A 20,076-nucleotide genomic window follows, 5' to 3' on the forward strand; every position below is an offset into this window, starting at 1 on the left:
CCTGAAGGGGTCAGGCAGTTGGGCTAGATGGTCGTTGTAGGTCCCTTCCAACTGAAATATTCTATTCTAATTCTATCCTATCCTATCCTATCCTATCCTATCCTATCCTATCCTATCCTATCCTATCCTATCCTAATTATTTATAAGATGTAAGAGTCCTTTTCCTTTTCTTGTTCAAGATCACATCACCTGAAGAAGGCCCTCTCAGCCTCCTAAAAGCTTGCTTTGTGCCTCTGTTATGTTTCCATATAACCATTGCGTACATGACCCGCTGCCTTTCTTGATTTTGTTCCTGTCACTGCTACAGTTTACTAAGCATCAGAAAGGCCACATTTATTTCTTGAGAATCTGGGTGGACATCAGTGAGCTCACGTGGAAGCCAGCCGAGAGCCTGAAAAAATTGACTGTTGGTTATTTATTCTTACTAGGGCTATTTTCTTATTCAAAAGGGATTACAACTTGTTTTACCAAATACTGTTTTTGAAAACCCAGGTAGATAGAGTAAGTTTAATAGTTCTAGGAAACTATCAAGGATGGCTCAAACTCTTTTGCAGGACCTACAGGGGAAGAAATGTTTTCTGTGAGTGAACCCAGAGGGGTTCTGGGGCCATGGCTGAATTTTGAAGGTTAAGCAGCGTCAGTTGCTGTAGGAGTAGCACAGAAGACCTCTGGGTAATGGTTTTGAGAATGCTGAAAGTCACTCCCAGTAGCCACCTGTGGCCATCCTGGGATCTGTTTATCCTTATCTATTATATTTTCCAGAGAAATTAATTTTGTCCATGCTCAGAGATGACTAGAAGCTGCCTAGTACTACACAGAGCACTTGCTGAGAAGGGGGTTATGCCCGCTTGGATTTGGCAATTCACTAAACTTCCCACTAATCTGGGAGCCTGGGCAGAGTGAATTTGAATCTGCATGTGAAACACCACGGTAGCCATTTCCCCTGCAGGGACAAATTGCGTGAGGACACTCCCCCCCTCATCACCTTTAAGTGGTGAGAGATGGGTAGAACAAGTGAACTATTTGAGTGGCATTAAAACAGAATTACACCTGGATTTAGAAGAGTGAATGACTGAAAATAAAGGTTATCTGTCTTTTTTCTACGACCACCCATTGCTTAGTTAAGAAAGCACTTAGAGCTTGCCTTAGCCTCCTCTTCTGCAGGTTGAACAAGCCCAGCTCCTCTGGCCTAGAAATGTCTCTGACAAGACAAATACTGAGCCACAGGTTACCTACCTTAATGGCAGGTTCCCACAGAGATCTTGAAGGAACAAAGACATTTTGTCAGTAAAGTAGGCCTGTTGGAACCTAGGAAATCCAGCATGTAAGCTGCCTGTGAGTTTTCGAATCCACTGCAAGTTTTGAGTAAGAGAAAATAGGGATAATTTTTCTTTTTACAAGAAGCAATAGCTTTTCTTTTTCCCCTAAATGGTATTTCCCCTAAATGACATTTCAAAAATTAAAGACTGTGCAACATTGTTACTTATTCCTATAAAACTACTTAGGAAACATTGATTTATTATAAGGAAATTAAAGAGCTATCTGTGACAACACTGCAGTTAGAAGAACATATTCCCACCTAGAATTCTTGCACCACATAAACTTCCAAATTATGTAAATGTCAAGATCCATGGAAATTAATTAGCCATGCTGAGATCTATAAAGATTTATATCTTCAGAAAAATGAGAGATGAATAGCCAGTAAAAGGCAAAACTACTGGAAGTGACTTAATGGCAGAAGTGAAAAGAGGTGACCAACTAGATCCATAATATAAAAAAAGAGTTACAGAATATTTTAGATTGAAAAAGCTCTCTGGAGGTCATCTAGTCAAACTCTGTCACTCACAACGGGGCCAGGTTGGATCAGTTTGCTCAGGACCATGTCCAGATGAGTTCAGCATATTGAAGGGTGGAGATTTCAGTCTTTTTGTTAGCATAGTCTAAGTACAGTTAGCAGCACAGATACACAGAAGACACCACATCTTTCTTCTTTCTTTTATTAAAACCCATTGCAAGATCAAAGGTTTCACGAAAAAATAGAAACTTACAAATTGTGTGAACAGTTTTAATGCACTCATAAAAAGACATTAAATGAAAAATGACTAAGATTCTGTACTATATCTGCAATATAATCCATCGGCTTTATTCTGAAAATATTGTTGTCATTTCTGAGTAAATAAAGAGCCTAGCATTACACATGTTCACATGTATTTACCACTTATTTAAAGCAAGAACTTTACCATATATTTTTTCCAGAGAAATTAGTTCATCCCCATTTTGAAAAGTCTAATAAGAAAACATTCAACACCCTCACTGGAATTACTGTGAGCTGATGTTTCTGTTGTAAAAAATTATGCTATGGAAATCAACAAACAAGTTTTACAGAGAGTTATACAGCCATACTAAACAAGCTTCTAAGTTATGCTGCATTAGACCTTCTGGATTAGCAAAACATTTTGACAATAATGGCAACTCTTCAGCTGAAGCTTAAGCATTTCATACGTTGGATTAAAATGCTGTAACCTTTGAAAAACAAATATCCAGTGTTACACACCTGAAAACATTCTTAACCAAATGGTAATACTCTAAAGATTAATGCAACTTCAAATTGAAGCTGCAATGTCTGTATTTTCACTATCCCCTGGTCAAATTTAACTCCTTACAATGCAATGTGACACACAGAAAATTAATCGGTTTATGTATTTGCTCTGGGTATTTTCTCGCATACGCTGTATTACGAAGCATCTGATCCTACAAAATGATACCCACGATGGGACTCATGTTTAGATGGCCTTCTTGAGGTAAGCACTCTTTGCATTGTAAGATCTGTTGTAAAGTAACAACTACACAGGAAATGAGAGGAATCGTGTCACTGGCTTATACCCATTCATCTGAATTTCCCAATTCAGCAATGTAACAGCATAGTCAGAGGAGACAAGTTCACTTAAAAAAAAAAAGTATTTTTTTCAATCAGATACTTAAACATTGTCTGTTAACTTATTTCCGATAGTTGGTGTATTCAATTGCTGTTTCACTTTATGAAGTGGGAACTGGTTGTCAGTGTTAGGTTAAGCACTGTTAACTCACCTATTATAAAAATGGTAAGGTGGAAAGATTTGGAAATCTCTACAGCATCTCCTATTTTAAACAAAACAAAATGAAAGAAGATATCAATTCTGTTGAGTGAAAGAAAGAAAAGAAGTACGATTGTCCATTAAATATCCATTCTGTCATTATCAGCATTTACTAGGATTTCTGTAAAATAATGATTTGTATAGTTATCAAAATGTTTATAAGAAAATCACAATTCTTTGTAGGTTTTTTTATTACTGTGCATCTTAAAATTCCTGGGGTAGCTTTAGTAAATAATAAGCATCAAGTTTAGCTCCCAGTTTCAACACAGGCCTCTGTTGATCAACTGCACTGGTGCTAGCACTGAGTTACCATTTACAAATCAAAGGAAACACACATGACCAAGGCGAAGTAAAGCAAACAGAGGAAAACAAGCTTAACATCTTCTATAACTCAAACTATCCAGAGAACTAGTAGGAATCCACTTCAAGAAATCTGCCAAAGGCTTTTATATCTTTTATGCAAACAAAACCACGATGCATTTCTAAAGTTTTGCTTCAATATTAGTACTTAGTTGTACAGTACATTAAAGTCAGTGTACAGCTTTTGCCATTTTACTGTAACCTCTGTAAACTCACAATTATATTGCATCATATGAAAGGTTGTGAACCCTCTACAATCCCCATTAGATCTACTGAATGCAGCAGAGTGGAACTGTCATGTTGGTACAGGAGGTTAAGAGGCAGTAGACATATTGGGTGTCCAGCCCATTTGATAAGCCCGTTCCAATGTCCTCTTGCAATCCTGTAGTACAGTACTGAAGGTTATATGTGGATACTGCTGCACCAGCTGCTCCACTGTGGCTTCGTTCACCTGCAATTGAAGAAAAGAATCTGTGATGTGCAAAAAGTGAATTAAAAGGGCACATTATTCAAGCTAAATGAATGATTGAACTTTGGACTCCTGGGAGGACTTGCAGGATTGGGCTCTTCAGTGATAGTATAGGTTTGGGTGCATTTATCACAAAACAAATATACAGAATGTAATGTTCTGTTAGAGAATAAATACCGCCCCCCCCCCCCCCCCCAATTTTATTGTAAAGGGAGAAGTGTTATATAACTTTCTAGTAAAGACTGTTTGATTATTTGCAATTGAAAGCAAACAGGAAAGTCTCCATTTGAAAACAGTTTTGTTTAGAAAACTTGCAATAGTGTTTAACAATCTATTAAACTATTTTCATTCCATGCTTGACTATGCTGGCCACTTACAGAGCCCCAAACCTAATTATTCAAAGAAAAGCCATCCTGTTTAACAACGTGCTGCCCAGAGTAACAGATTTCTATCTTGAAATAGAAGCATATTTATTCAAACTCGCTCAAGCAGACATAGGTTTGAAATGTAAGATTTTCTTGGCTTTGGAAAAAGAAAATTGATTACATCTATTAATTAATTTATGGTACAGTTATGGTAGTAGTAACTCCACAATTAACCTTACTGAAATGAACTTGCATTGTATGGTAGCTATCAATGTGGTTGCAATGAAAAATAAGAGATAACATGAGTAAACATGGCGAAAAGAATGCAAACTATTCTATATTGCAGGTAGATCAATTTACCAATTTACCAATTACCAATATAGGTCAACTTTTCCAAAGGTTAAAAGTCCTGCATGTTTTCACATAGATCATTGGTAGAAGTTTTTATTTTAGCCTTTTGGTGTGAGGCTAACACTGCACAAAGGGTTTTGTGGGCAGAAATGGTGGGATCAATAATTAAAAAATACAAGCTTGTCGGGCCTGGGATGCCCCTCCTAAATCTTAGACATCAAAAGTAGCACCTTTTTTCTTGATTAGACAAGGCAATCAGACAAACCTAGCTAAATCTAACACCTTTACAATTGCAGCACTGTCAGGGGATTAATTTGTCAATTATTTAAGATGATTGCAGTTCATATCAGAGAAGTAGACAGCTTTCTTCAGCCTTTAGATAAATAAAAGATAAACCTAAGAATGGTAACTTCTAGGTAGCTCTCTTTGAAATCTTTGTTAAAAATTGGGCATTTTAAAATGCATCGATACTACATTTAAATACTGAACCACCTAGATCAGTAGGATGTACAACTGATACAATCTTTTGCTTTTTTTCCCCCACAGTGTTCCACATTGAAGGCCAAAAGTAAAAAACTAGTCTAAAATGTTTACTACCATTACAAAGACCCATCCTGGGAATAATATTTTAAAGCACAGTGACCACAGTATCTGATAATATTTTTGTCCTTAAAAGATAACAAGGAGCACATCCTTCTGAACAGTGATTGCACCCAATGACAAGGATAAATGAAAGGTTTAATACCCATTTCTTCTACTTTGATAATAGAAGCACTCAATCTTCATTGGAAGTTTCATCTAGGTGAGACTGACTTGGATAGAAAACTGGTTTAACTTCCCTTCACAGCACAAACTGTACTCTTTTGGCAAATTAGTATGTTACAGTAACATCCTCCAGTGTTGAATAACAAGAAGTGACTTTTAATAAATCAAAATGAAATCAGAGATAGCACAAGTCCTCCAAAATATTTGCTATTTATAGCTGAATACATACTTTCAAACTGTCAGCAACACTTCATAGAAATATTGCTTGGAAGGGAAGAATCCCCTAAAGTAGCAGTATCTAAAATAGCCAAATAGTCAAAAGCCTCTTTCCTTTAGATTTGTGGTGCAGAGAGCCATGGCAGAATCTATTATACTACCAGAAACTTCTCTTAATGGTTAACTCAGCTGCAATGAAGAGGCTTACCACAGACAGCTGCTCATTCTGCTCTTTCTTAATGGGAAATTTAAAGAAGAGATATTGTTTATCTACTAGGTATCTGCAAATACTACTAGTAGATAGAGGTTATTATGATTTGTCACATACCTGTTGGGCTTTATTTGTTAGAATAGCTTGGATATTATACCTTTAGAGTCAATATCATAAGCAGATTTTCTGTTACAGGAAACAAATAAAAAAGTAACTTTTTTTACAAAGATGTTGTTCAAACACAGGAAGATAGGTAATGATCTCCATGCCCTGGTGTCTTTGACTTAGGACTGAACACATTTACAGAAGCTACAGTCTAGCTTGATATAAGCTAATGTATTTACTACAAGGCTAACTTAAGCGAAATAGCATGGCCCATGATACTCAGGAAGACAGATGATGTTACAATGGTATCTTTTAGTCTTAAAACCTATGAAGAAATCTATGGTAAACCATCTAGCATTAGCCATTTGTCCTAAGTTTTTTCTGATACAATTATTACTGGATAAATTAATATTTAATAAAATTGTTACTAATTGCTATTATTACTTTACTAAACAGGACATGGAAACTTTTGGTATCCAGTGCCAAATAACAGTTACAAAATAAACATGAGCATGCAGAAGGCAGGTAAAACCATTGCAGAAGCGACACTAATAAAATCAGCTATTTTATGACCAAAACCTGCATAGTAGAAGGTTTTCTGCATGTTTGCTGGAGTGTTAAATGAACATTTTAAATTTTTAGTTTGATCCTAGACCACTTTAGTGGTATTAAACAGCAAAGTAACGACAAATCCCATATACACATTTGGAACCATAACAGTTACAGAAAGAAAGTACTTTGAGTTTAAAAAATTGAGTTTACTCTCATGATAGAGGAAAAAATTATCGTACCAAGCTTCATGATAAATGATCAAATATATGTAACTTTTAGTTAAATGTAAATATTTTTAAACCTAAGAAAGTAACAGCAAATAGTTAAAAATTATGCTGGTCAAAATCAATTCAATGTAAGATTACAATAGAAGAGGTAGAAAAAGGATCCTATTTGGCAGTGGGACAACCTACATGGATCCCAGGTTGAGAAACAAATGTGGACAGTTAAGCCACAAATGATCCCCTATCAGAAGATTTTGAAAGCTTTTCTTTTATCATGAGAAAAGTCGGGTCGAACGCTAAAAGTAAAATTTTTAGTATTTTAAACTTTCTGTAGTATTGGACTAAAACTGCACTACCTAAAAGGTAGGAAAATAAAGAAATCAAAATTTTGTTCTTTGTTAATGAATGTGATAAATAACATCTCAGTCAACTCCCTTAGTATCCTTGTCATCAGTTCCCCTAATGGTAGGATTAAGATGAAAAGAAGTCTTATGACTAACCATTAGAACACAAGCTTCTGTCTCTTTGTTAAGATGCAGTCTGGCTGGTGATAAAACAGAAGTACTGAATGCCATTCCCAAAATAAATTCATTACACAAACAGAGCAATTTTCCCTTCTGAGCCTGAACAGTCTTGTTCAATGAATGAAAACTAAAAATCTTCACATCTTAATATGCTTTAAAATGTTGTATTTTTCCTCCACAGAACTTTCATTAATCTTCATATTTCGAGTTGTCAAAAGGAAGACTACTGTCTGAAGATAAACTAGTTACATTATCTAATACATAATCATTCATTTGAATTTGAATAGCCCTTCAATTAAATTTTAACAAATAATAAAAGAATGCAGTCCTTATCATTAAGAGTCAAAGTAATAGGTTTGTGTGAATCCTGGTCATCAAACAGAAAAAAGAAAATAACGACAAAGATTGGTTTGAAACTTATTTTTTCTTGCTGAAATAAAAATTTATTCCAGGCCAAAGAACAGATTCAAAAAAACAAAGGAGAAGATGGGTTACAGAAGCTGGCAGGACCAAGTGATACTATCTCCTTTTAACTCAATTAGAGCAGTTACCTAGAAGTCACAATTTTGAATCCTTTTTGCTTAAAGACACCTGAATACATATCCCCTATTTCCCAGGAGAATATACTTGACTTTATGACAAATGTTATCTGGGGTGGGACCTCCTGTGCAGAGAGTATTTAAATATTATCCGCACTAGAGAAAAAGAACACTTCCTCATGTGATAATTATGAATTAATCTGGGAAAGAAGAACATGAATACCCATCTAGTCCATATGAAGTGGGAGAACATTCACAAAAGGGTTTTGGGAGTTTCTTTGGAGGGCTTTAATCTCACTCTGCTAGGTATACACATAATGTGGGCAAAATATTGAGAAAAATGGGAAATCAGTGTTCAAAATTCTTTCTTTCCTTTAGGTAAAATGATCTACGTACAACAGAAAGCTTGAAAAAAACCCTCCAGTCTGTAAATATTTTTCCCAGAATAAACTAACTGGCATTGATGAGCTGATTTTTCAGGTTCAGGATAAATTGAAACTACAGTTTTCAATTAATAAGCTACTCACAGAAAAATACTCACTCAGATTTTTGATCTGCTATGCTAGACTTACTCATCCGGCCTGATTTCCAGTGTTTACTGATTTGGTACACCACTTAAATCTGCCATGGACCACCATGAGTAACTCTTTTATGCCATCTTCCACAAGTTCTCACGGAAAATTCAAACTGCAAGCATAAATAATTACTAGATAATTTTTAGGTTTTGCTTTTAAATGTGCCATGCCATTTGACAGAATTCTAGTGATGATTTCAGCACTGTTTTCCTTCATTTCTAGATTCTAAAATCAGGAATTTCTAAAGATATCAAATGATTCCAAAGGGCTAGGATCTATTTTTCTTTACCTTTTACTTCCATTATGTTCCTAGGACAGATCTTATTAAATTCAAGGGAGTCAAGTTTTCCTAATCCTGTAAAGATAAATTAGGGCTTACAATTGAAACCATCAGTCGAACTAGACATTTCTTTTTAATGAGACTGATTGATAGCTTCATTCACAAATAAGAAACAGAAACAGAGGTTTAAGGACTTTTCCTAAACAGGACTTTCCTACTTACTTTTAGTTAATTTGCCTTTAGTTGATATCATGTCTAGGAGATCTTGTCTTGGATTGGAATACCAAGTGGCACATAAAGGGGCTTTAAAAAGCTTTGGTTTTAACTGAGAGAACTCCTTTACTATACTTCTAAGAAGAATTGTAAGACTGTCTACTGATCTCAAAAACTCCTCCTATAGGTGTGTCAAGGGCAGTCTTAGAATGCAGTTCTGATTCTAAAGCTACTACAATATCCCAAGAATGTCTGTGTTGTGTCATTTAAAGCAATACTGGAAAGGGAGAGTAGAGTCATCACCTGAACCGCAAGTTTTATGCTGCTTTACACAGTGAAGAAGTATTCACCATTAATCTAAAAGGTTTCCTGTGTAAGGGAAAGCTTCAGGGTAACATCCAATTCACTTGATAATTGAAAAGAAGTAGTTATCTCCATTCCAAGTTAATAACTGAAATCAATAAGCAGCCATATAATTAAAAACCCGCAAGCCCCCCAAACCTAGGCTCACGTGCAAAAACTCCAGACTTGCAAAACTGGATTAGTGCAAAGGTGCAGTATTAGAACTTCTTGGGAAAACTTGACTATGCTCATCAGTGGTTCATAACATCATACAGGGATGGACAGGTAAAATAATTTTTGCATAGTATCTAACCTAACCCTTGGAATAGGCATGTGGCTAGCTGATTTTGGAGAGTGCTGACATCATGGGCACTGTCCTTCTGAGGAAAATACAGGTAGGTCTCTTCAGTTATATAACTTTATGGGCCAGTCATTAACAAAAAAATAACAGACTAAGTTATAATACGGTTAGTCTGCAATATCTGCGCAGAAAGGCATTAATAATATCTGGAATTGCTAGCTTAATTTTAGAAATCTAGTACTTGTAAAGAATTTAGGGCAATGTTAGCAGGTGAGAAGTAACATTCACACCAAAAGATTTTGAGGGCTGCCATACAGATGGTGTTTGATAAGAACGGTTAACAGGAAACAAGTATTATCATTACATTTCTACATATGAAGAATCACAAAACCAACTTTACACAAAAGAAATGCAAATTGATTTGTTCCAAAAGGGCTTTCTTATCCTGTTATTGACATTTTTGCTTATGGATTGGTATTGCAGCATTAGGGGTACTAAAATTTGTGTGCATTTCTGTCTCAGTTTACATACAGTAGTACTACATGAAAGCCAAATTTGTATGTAGCGGACAAAGAAATGACTCTATAGTCTTTGTGTGTATCCATAATGATGGATTTCGGACACATTTTATGTTTCAATTTCTCTAATGTTTTAACAATAAAATCCAAAATATACACACTTGGAGTTATTAAGAAACACATTTTCATATACACTTTCTCTTCTCTAAGCTGTAGTTTGCTTCCTCAAGTCAGTGTCTTATAAAAAGTGCACTTTGTTTGATTTTTTTTCTGCTAATAGTTGAATGAATTATATTCTCAGGTGGCCCAATTATAACTGTTGCCTGTAGCCATAACAAAATTAAAGATTTCTGGAAACGTTTTGTGTGAAGTGCACTTGATCAGCTAAGGCAGACGTATTCCACAGAGTTTCAGTGACTGCCCTGATGCCCAGGGGCAGAACCTTTGTTTAGGACTTTAATAAAACAACAGCACTACCAATGTTAGCACAATATCCCATAGTCCAAATAAAGTCCCTTATGATTTCAGCAAAGAATGTATTTTGACTTAATGGATGCTGTTATTAAAAAAAAAAAAAGGCACACATGCACGCACATACAAACACTGTATTTGTAGATTCATAAATAATGAAATTGACAAGTACAGTCTGATGTACTGTTATTATCATGACATTCGACAACTTAATTGTGTTAAATCTTAGCAATTAATTTCCCACTTATATTTGGAAAGGGGAAGGAGCAAGTAAACAGAAATATCTGTAAGCTTTTCTGCCATGTGAAGTGAAATAAACGGAATACACAAACCTTCTAATATTCAATGGTAGCACTTCTGGAAGGATTTCAGAAAATGTAGCAAGGTTGCTTGTGGAGTATAGCTCCTTTACAGTTCTTTGCTTAAATCTCGACAGAAAGGTAGAGTCCTAGAGGGATGAAATTCATTGTTGTGGTTGTTTACACAGGTGAATGCTACTGCCTCAAACTGCCAGTCCCTGCACAATTGCTGCAGTCACTGTATTACTGCAAATTAACAAAATAATCCATTTCAGGTCTCTGTAAGTTTGCACAGTTTTCTAGCAGAGCCATCATTTCAGGGCTTGCTGTCCTAATCATTACAATATTGAATATTAAAGTTGTATAAGTGATAGTTTTCATTCTCAATTCTCTTTGCTTATTGTGAGGGTTTACTTTGCTATTAAATCAGAGAAACCATTCTAAAGGAGCCTTTTAGTTTGGCTGGTTGGTTGGTTTGCTAATTCTGTTCATTTCAATCAGACGAACTACTTCTAGACTCCACCTATACAAGATTTCACGGTAAAAATATTACCAGTATCATAAGCATTTCAAATTTGTGGCGAAACTCTGTGCGTTGCTTTGTTCTTACTTATAAAAATTGCAGTTAAAGACCCATGTGCAGTGAAATGACAGTGTTTATTTATATAGTGATAAATATTCTTTCAGATTACTTTCTGCCTGTTGAATTAATAGCATTGAATATTTTCCTTCATATTCTGCTACATTAACAATAATTTGAGCACATTATTGTAATACTTGTCAAGATGACTATAAAACTAACAGAGAAATCATTCTCAAAAGTTGCCAGCTGGCAAAAATGACTGGAAGTTCCAGGGGATAATGCTTCTAAAAAATTTCTCTCTCTTTTTTTTTGATCATAAAAATGCTGACTACTTCACATTGCATTTTTCCTTAATAGTTGGTCTTATCCTGATCTTGCACCATTGATCAGTACCTGAGGGCCCATCTTTCTATTACAGTATGGTGTATATGTCAGGTGGTTGCTTTTTAAAAACAAGGACAGACTCATTAACTCAGGAAGATTCCATCTTCAGCCTACTGCCATGGATTTGTTGCTGAACTATCAGCCTGGAAGATAAAAATCTTTTGGTAAAGAAACAGTTAAACAGGATGTACAGAAAGTTCAATTTGTATAAAGAATCCTTTTTTATATTTTAGCAGATGCTTTTGTTCACACACGTAATGGATCTGTTATCCTAGTTAGCTAGGGGAAAAAACCAGTATTGTTCAGTCTTTTAAAATTGTTGTATTGAAAACCAAAGTGAAATAAATGCTATTTTTCTTTTGTTGTGGGTTAGCAAGGATAACTGTAGTTTCCTCCTAATGGGATTCACAGATTTTATGAATCTAAACTCATCGTTCATAGAGAGACGTATCAATGGCAGCTCTTACATTATACATATAAAACTTTAAAAAGGGTACGCTGTTATTTTTTTAATGTGCAGCAAGGTAACTTGAACAAATTATAGTGATTTAAGAGAAAACAAGTGCTACAGAATTTTTCTTAAAGGGAAGGATTGGATATTTTCAGTCCTCTTCAATATCACAAAACCATAATTTCAAATCTCAAAATGAACCCCTTAAAATATAAAAGAAATGGTAGCAATTTGTCAGGTTTTTGGATCAGTCTAATGATAGTTAGAATTTTCTGAAGATGGAAGGCAAATTGCTGTGATAATTATATTAAAACAAGCCATGGCTCTGTACTCTTGCTGTTCTACTGTTGATTAAGAACAGTTTAGCTCAAAAACATATTTGAAATTTAAAGATATACCTCTAGAACCCAAGATCTTATGCCTTTTTCACTTACTTAACTTCAGTTACAGACTATCTATGTAAATTAAAAGTTTGTGGATGAAGGGTAAAAATGTTTCCGGTCATGCCTACTAATATATATATATATATATATATATATATATATATATATATATATATATATATATATATATATATAAAAATGGAAAAACTCTTTTTGCCCTGAGTTGGTAAGTTTTTTCACAAGCTGGCATTTCCTCAGATACAACAGGAGCTGCATCCCAGTTAGGCTAATGATTTGCAGTTTGCACAGGATATATATTTACAAATAGTTCTAAGACAGATTTTATAGAAGGATAAAGTGATAAATTATTTTAAAAATCTACTGATTTTCTAAAAATCTTATTCTTACTTAAGATGCAAATGATTTCTTAATGGACGATTTTTATTTTGAGGGGTCATCTATCTTCCTTCCTCTCTGTGGTAATATAAAAGAGTTTGTCTTTTTGTCAGTTGTACTGACCATCAATTTCTGTACTCTAACATCTCAGTAAAACTGTAATAGAAAATACATGCTACAATTCATCTGAGAAAGTCATCTGGAATAAGCTACAGGCTTTCAGAAGTATTTTCATGAAAAGCAACCTGAATTTCTGGGGAAAAAAAAAAGAAAAAAGCAAGGAATAAAGGCCATGATGATTTATTAACTGAAGTTGTGTATCCATTCATAGCCAACTTTGTCAGACTCACTTCATCTCATTCACACATAGCTGTGAATGTTGAATTTTGTGGCCTCTGTTTTTCAGTGTCATTTTTCTGCATATTTTCCCAAGAAATGTCTCCTGCATTTACGTGGTAGCACTGCTGATAAACATTGCAAATAACACCACAGCTATAGGAAAAGGATCTTGAAATATGAGAATCTGTGTGAGGAGAGTTGCAAACTCCATTGGAAGATTATTCTGACACATTGTTCAACCAGCCAAGCTATCAGCAGAAACACAGAACAAGTTTTTAGCCACTATTTCCTAGGTGATAGCCATTTTCCACAAAGGTGAAGATTTCAAACTGCCATTATTTAAGGTTGTTTGGGTTGTTGTGAAAGCACAATAAAGAAGTGCTAGAAAGACATCTTTAAAATGAGTTCTAGCAATCAGTAGCATGGAGAACATTGCCCTTTTTCTCTGATTTATTTTGGAAATATGAAATACAAAATATTTAGAAATAATTAAGTAACTACAATAAGTAAATATGATCTAGATCAGTTTAGGGTTAGGAATGTATAGAATTGTGTTCAGAAAAAGAAGCTTGAAACGTGTGGATTTGAATCTGCAAATCTGATGTAGGCATCATTTTATGCCCTTAGGATGCAAGTACTGCTCTTAGGAATCCTGATGTCAGTGTTTGTGGGAGAAAAGAAAGTACCCCATAACTGCCCACACCTCTCTCCAAGTATTTAAAGTATTTAAAGGAAAGGACGAGTTATATTTTAAAACACATACTTTCCTAAGCTGTGATAAAAAAATACAGAGCTACAATTAAAATTTGGTTTGAAGAATGGATAGTCATGTTCTCTTTCTGCTGTGGGGGGACTGAACTGGGATGAATTGAATATAACCCCTGGTTCTGGAGACAACTCTGTGCCTTTCTCTGTATTTACTGAGGTGACAAATCAGAGCTTCAGTGTACCCTGGCAGTACACAAACCAGCTACGTGTTCCCACACACCCATGTCAAGTCCCAAAACACAACCTTGGGCTGCAGCCCACAACAGCACAGCACTCCTTTGTGCAGAGAAACTGGGAGTTTGTGGTTTCGCTGTGCTGCCAGAGCATCGGGAAGAGGCGACACGAGGGAATGAAGCCTGGCTCACCGCCCCTGGGAGTGGGGCACAGTGTGAACATAGGCGGTAACACCAGAATGCAAAACAGAAATACTATGTCTTTTATGCCTTTTCCAATTAGAAACCTCTAAAATTAAGGCTTAGGCCTTAAATAACTAGTGATTTTATCTCTTACTGCTTTCAAAAGAAATGGAGACTCAGAATGGCAACTTTTCCTTTTTATGAAACACATGACCTGTGCAGTCCCAAATGCTGTCAGGTGCCTGTACAGACCCCCACACACATATGCACACAAATACATATTTGCACCCAGTTGATACCCTGTACTGTGAGAGAGATCAGAAGGGAGAAGGGTGCTAGATGCTTCTGAGTACGTGTTGATATTCCTATGCAGGCAACTGGGGAATTTCATTGTCCAAAATATAGGTACTTAAAAATATCTAGGGTCTACTTTCTGAATGCCTAAATACTTTTGGAGGTCTGGATCACAGTCTCTCAGAAGCCTATCTGATACAGAAAACTAATGGTGTGTGTCTCACTGTACCTATGCTGTACAATGCAGGATCCTGTAGAGATCGAGCTAGCATTTCCTGAGCTACTCAGGGAAATGGAAGCAGTAAGTTATACTACCACATCTATATGACAGTATCTCATGAGCCTTGCTGAGTGCTAATTTTCCTGGTCAAGGTACTGTACTTTGGTAGTTAAGCTGCTATCAGGACTTATGCCCGTGTGTCCACACTGCCCTGCACCTTTCCAGTAGTACCAGTTTGTCAGAGCTCTCTCCAGGCCTCAGACACCACTGCTGTGTAGTGCAGGGAAAGCCAAATTTGCCTAAGTCATGGAGGTGCTAGGGAAAACTAGAAAAAAAAGAAGAGACATTTGCTCAGTAACCTTGCCTCTAATATTTTTTACATTGAAAAGAATATTTAGATTTTGTGTATCTAAGCAAAACCATGTTTTCTAAACCAAAATTCTACTATGGATAGTTCTGAAAGACTTTCAGCGTTTAATAATCTTTGACTTTTTTCTGTACGTGATTTGTAAATAGTGATTACATTGTTATTCAGCAATGCTTAAATGTGGAAAAAATACTGCTAAAATGCTTATTAGAAAAATTCCAACTGAAATATATGCCCTCATTATGATGATCTCATGGTAAAGTCAGCATTTTTTATGAGACTTCTCAACACAATGACATTTATTTTAAGGCAAAAACCATACTGCTTGTGTGGTGTGCATGTTAGATGGTAGGAAACATGATAAAAAGAAAGGTCATGGCAACAGCAGTTTGATGAGAAATGAATAATTTGATTATTTTCATGGTGTGGATCAATAATGCTCTGCATCTACTGAAGCACATTGCCTGGAGGCACTCAGATAATCAATGGCATAGAACAGAGCCTGCCTTTACCCAGGCTTGCAGCCTCTCTGATCTTTCTTGGGAGGACCCTTGACGCCTCTAATTTATGTCAACTGCATATCAAAGAAATTCCAAAGAGCCTGGGTCATAAAGAGTATTTTAGTGGTAACTATTTGAAGTCTACTTACATATGTTCCTTATGTAACTGTGTTTAAGTACTTCCCCTCCAATGCCTGGGAATTCCTAGAAAGGCATAAATGCTACCGGGTACTAGCATAACAGTCAGTACCTTAGAAAAGGAAGGCTGGTTAGAAGGGGCAAATCTTCCAACCCTCTCTTCACTGAAAGTTGACAATAGTCCAAAGACAAGTATTTCAGTCAACAGGGCATGTAAATAAACCCGTTGCACCACCCAAGAATTCTCTTTAATGATGTGCTGGACACTGACATTTTTAATTTAATAGAGCAGCCACTGGAAAAAATTAGTTCTGCATGATATTGGGGAGAGACAGTTGAAGACATGATTTTGTTCAGTAATTTCTCTGTTCATTTGCAGTGGAAAAAGGGAGCTGGCATCTTCTAGCTGTCAAAAGCTCTTAAGTCAAGGATACTTACTTCATTCTGTCTGTGGAGCTATTTTTCCCATCAAGGCTTGGCAAGCAAGAAAATAATTCCCAGTGGTAGTCCTACTACTACAGTGTTTGCTGTAACAGCATTTACTCATTTCTTAACAAGTTTTAGCTACCATACTTAGAATACTCATATACATGCACACATGCATGTGTGCACACTCAGAAACACACACACACACACACACACACACTTGCAGACACACAGTCAACATTGCTTTTCTATCTTCCCTGAAGCTTTCTCAAAAAATACTGCTTTTTTCCTTTTAGCAGTTGACTTTCATAACACAAAAGATGGTGTATAATCTTTTGTAAAGAACTAGGAAAGCATTAACCAGCAATTAGAGGAATACAGACTGTAGTACATATAGTTTAACTGATGAGGTAGTAAAACTTGTTTTCAGCATCAAGATCATTGATTTTCTATAGCAGCTGAAGACAGGATAAAATTATTGAACTTATTAGATCCTTGTTGATTGTTCAACATTAGCTAAATCCACAAAATAAATGTATGTGTAAAATTGACTGGGTGATTCAGGGTCAGATGTAATTCCCAAGGTCAAGCAACCCTTTGAACATTCTCTAAGTACATAATCTTAGCACAATCCATCAAAGAGACTCACACGCTCTTTTCGTCTGTTGGCTCTTATAAAACACTAACGTTTAGGAGGTTAAGTGGACCAACTTTAATAGACAGAGCAATTCTCCAAAGTGCTCAACCTCCCCTCAAACTGGAAACTAAGGCTGGGTTTGCAAAATGCTATTTCTAACTTTACAACTGACCTGGATATTATTATTCCTTGCCAGCTGAAATACTGGCTTTTGTAACTGTCTTCTATAAAGCACTGCAAGGGATGCAAGGTAATGGTTTTGAGCATGAAGTTTCTTAGACTAAAAACCTGTGTTTCCACAGGCTGTATCCAATTGGAAATTAGCAAGTCTGAGAGACATACTTATGACGGGCATCATAAGCTGGACATTTCATTCATGATAGCTGGAAAAGAAACAATCCCTGCAGGTGTATTTGAAGATTTGAGATCAGAGACTCTGAACCTCCAATGACTTTTAGCTATTTCTGCTGTGTTCCCAGGCCTCTTGATCTCTCTTCTCTCAACAAAGACATGATTCCTGTAGGCTATATACAGGGTGAGGTGGAGCTGGACTGCCTTGTCCTCTTTTCTTCTAATGATAAAGTGCTAAAACTTACAGACATTCTTAATATACTGCAAGTAGGAAAGCGATATAATAAGAAATTCAGTATTTTTTCTTGTTTTAGCATTATGGTTTTATTCAAATCCTTGTCCTTGTGTTTTCAAAACTGTTACATATGAGCAAGAACACAGATGTATAGAAAATTACTCTGGAAGTAACACTGAAGTATTTTTATTATTCTTTTGTTTCTTTTTTTCTTTCTTTTTAAAAAACAAAGTAGTCTGTCATAGTAATGACATGACATACCAATCATTTTTAGCCAAAAATATTCAAAACCCTCAGAGGGCAGATTTTACATAAAACTTTTGTGAGCACCTCAGGCTGTGGGTGTAGCCTGTGGGTGTATTTTGAAAATCCATGTCAGCAAAAATTTATAATGCTCTTTTTAGTTCTCTAGATACTTTTTTAGCCAAATATGTGAACACAGTACACTAAAAGAGTTACCACAGTAGTGAATACCAAACCTGTTTGTACAGAAAAACATAAATCTTCCTGTCTTTCTCCCTCACTCACACATACACATGTGAACACTCTCTCACACGCACTCAGAAGCAGGCCCGAGTTCATGCAAATGCTCCTTACCTGATCGCATCTCATCAGCCCTAAATATCTGAGAGACTTGCTGCTTTGTGCAATTTGGGTGGCTCCATGGTCTGTGATTTCTTTGCACCATCCAACATCCACTGTCTCTATCGTCATGCTGTATCGCCCAATGGCTATCAGAGCTGTAAAGATATTAAAGGTATGAACTATATAGCTCGTGGAGATGGTAAGCTCATTTCTATGTATATACCAAATGATGCTGAAATAAAATTTTGAGAAGCAGTTGTCATGTACCTTGTAAAAGATCTTGTACTTCAGCATTTTTAACTATGAAATAGCTGTCTCTGCAAATTAGGAATACACGTATGTGCAAACACATACAAACACATAGATGAACAGATGTTTCTATATATTTTTCTATCTATTAATCAAGATATATAGACCAGTTAGCAGAGATATTCTATACAAATTCTTTTAATTACTTTTTTTGGAAGGATCAAGGATCAATTAATTGAAATTGAAATAACTATAGAATAAAAACAATTTTAGCTCACTCTTCAAAGAAAGTAACTGATTTTATACTACTAACAATTTTTTTCAGCAAAATAATATTGCAAAGGCAGCACAGAGAATAACAGGACATTTTCTGTGTCAATAAAACAAATGATTTTAGAAAACCCTGCAGGTATCTTATGTCATACATTTTATAACTATATTCTAAAATTGCATTTTTTTCCCATTGTTCATATTGATGATGTAATAACAATGGTATGTCTCACTTTCATGTTTTCTTCATGAACACTTTTCCAATAAAAAATAAAAAAAAATAAAAAGGCCAGGAGGAACGATAACAAAAACTTCAACCTTTATAAAAGGAAAGTAAAAAGGATCTGGAAGTTCTGAAAGGACTGAAAAATGGTAGGTAGGAGAAACCATGAGGCTTCTGAACAGGCTGGGAAGGCTTTGTCATGACATGGCTAGTCTGTAATGACAGAAAGGATACAAATCACTATCACCCTCGTCTCCATGGACTAGGAACACTTTTCAGGAAATACAGGCTCGGAAACTGTTAAGTAAGTCAAGTTGGGATTTATTAACAGAAATGAGCAACATCCTTCAGCAGCTAAAATCTCAGCTTAAGAAAAAAGTCCAAGGTTTCTGGTGTAGAAGTCAGCCATCTGCACGTAGCCAAGGGGTAGGATGTTTACAGTTTTCAACTCTAGTTATAATGCAGTTGCTGAAAAGGAAGATGGATGAGTGACTTAGTCCAAATAATGCAAGTATCTTTAAAGGGATGATTTTTCAGCAGCTGTGGGCCAGTTCTGTTCATGCTACAGAACCTACTGTCAGGAAAAAAAAGGAGTTATGAAGAGCTAGTAGCTCTTGATATGCCAGATATCAATCTTAGCTAATCAGGGTGTAACTGAGATTAGCTAAGAATCTCAGTTCTTAGATTCTTAGAATCTCTTTTCTCTGAGAAAGAACCCACCTGACCTTGCAGAGGTTCTGCCAAGACCTGTACTGATGGTAGACAGCAGTAAGGATAATTTGATAATTTATAAATATTTAGGTGGACTTGATTTGCAAACAAAATCAGCCAAAAGAGGCCAAATACATTCTCAGAGGCAGTAGTACATAATTTTTTTCTTGCAGCAGTTCACCAAAAAGGGCAACAATAACTGAATTTTGTAACGGACATAGTGAATTTACTTATGATACAATCACCTATGTAGTTTCATTACAGTTTCATTGATTTTTGTAAGACAATACCAACTTCCTGTTCTCTTCCCAGTACATCCCTAGAAAACAAGTCCTAATTTTGCAAATACATAAATATACGTATAGCAGAACATAAACTTTGTACTTTTTTTTAGAG

General features: G+C 35.8%; 1 protein-coding gene across 1 annotated transcript in view; it reads right to left on the reverse strand.

Annotated features, from left to right (window-relative positions):
- Window positions 1-1,980: 1,980 nt before the first annotated feature.
- The window catches only part of FBXL17 (F-box and leucine rich repeat protein 17), a 302,561-nt gene continuing 284,465 nt past the window's right edge, over window positions 1,981-20,076 (reverse strand). Inside the window, exons 8-9 of the mRNA XM_076363233.1 lie at window positions 18,240-18,382; window positions 1,981-3,945 (exon numbers count right to left, since the gene is read on the reverse strand). Of these exons, the coding sequence (XP_076219348.1) occupies window positions 3,808-3,945; window positions 18,240-18,382 (281 nt within the window). The 3' untranslated portion in view covers window positions 1,981-3,807. The remainder of the gene's footprint in view (window positions 3,946-18,239; window positions 18,383-20,076) is intronic.

Source organism: Aptenodytes patagonicus, chromosome Z (assembly GCF_965638725.1).
Source record: "Aptenodytes patagonicus chromosome Z, bAptPat1.pri.cur, whole genome shotgun sequence".
Taxonomy (NCBI): domain Eukaryota; kingdom Metazoa; phylum Chordata; class Aves; order Sphenisciformes; family Spheniscidae; genus Aptenodytes; species Aptenodytes patagonicus.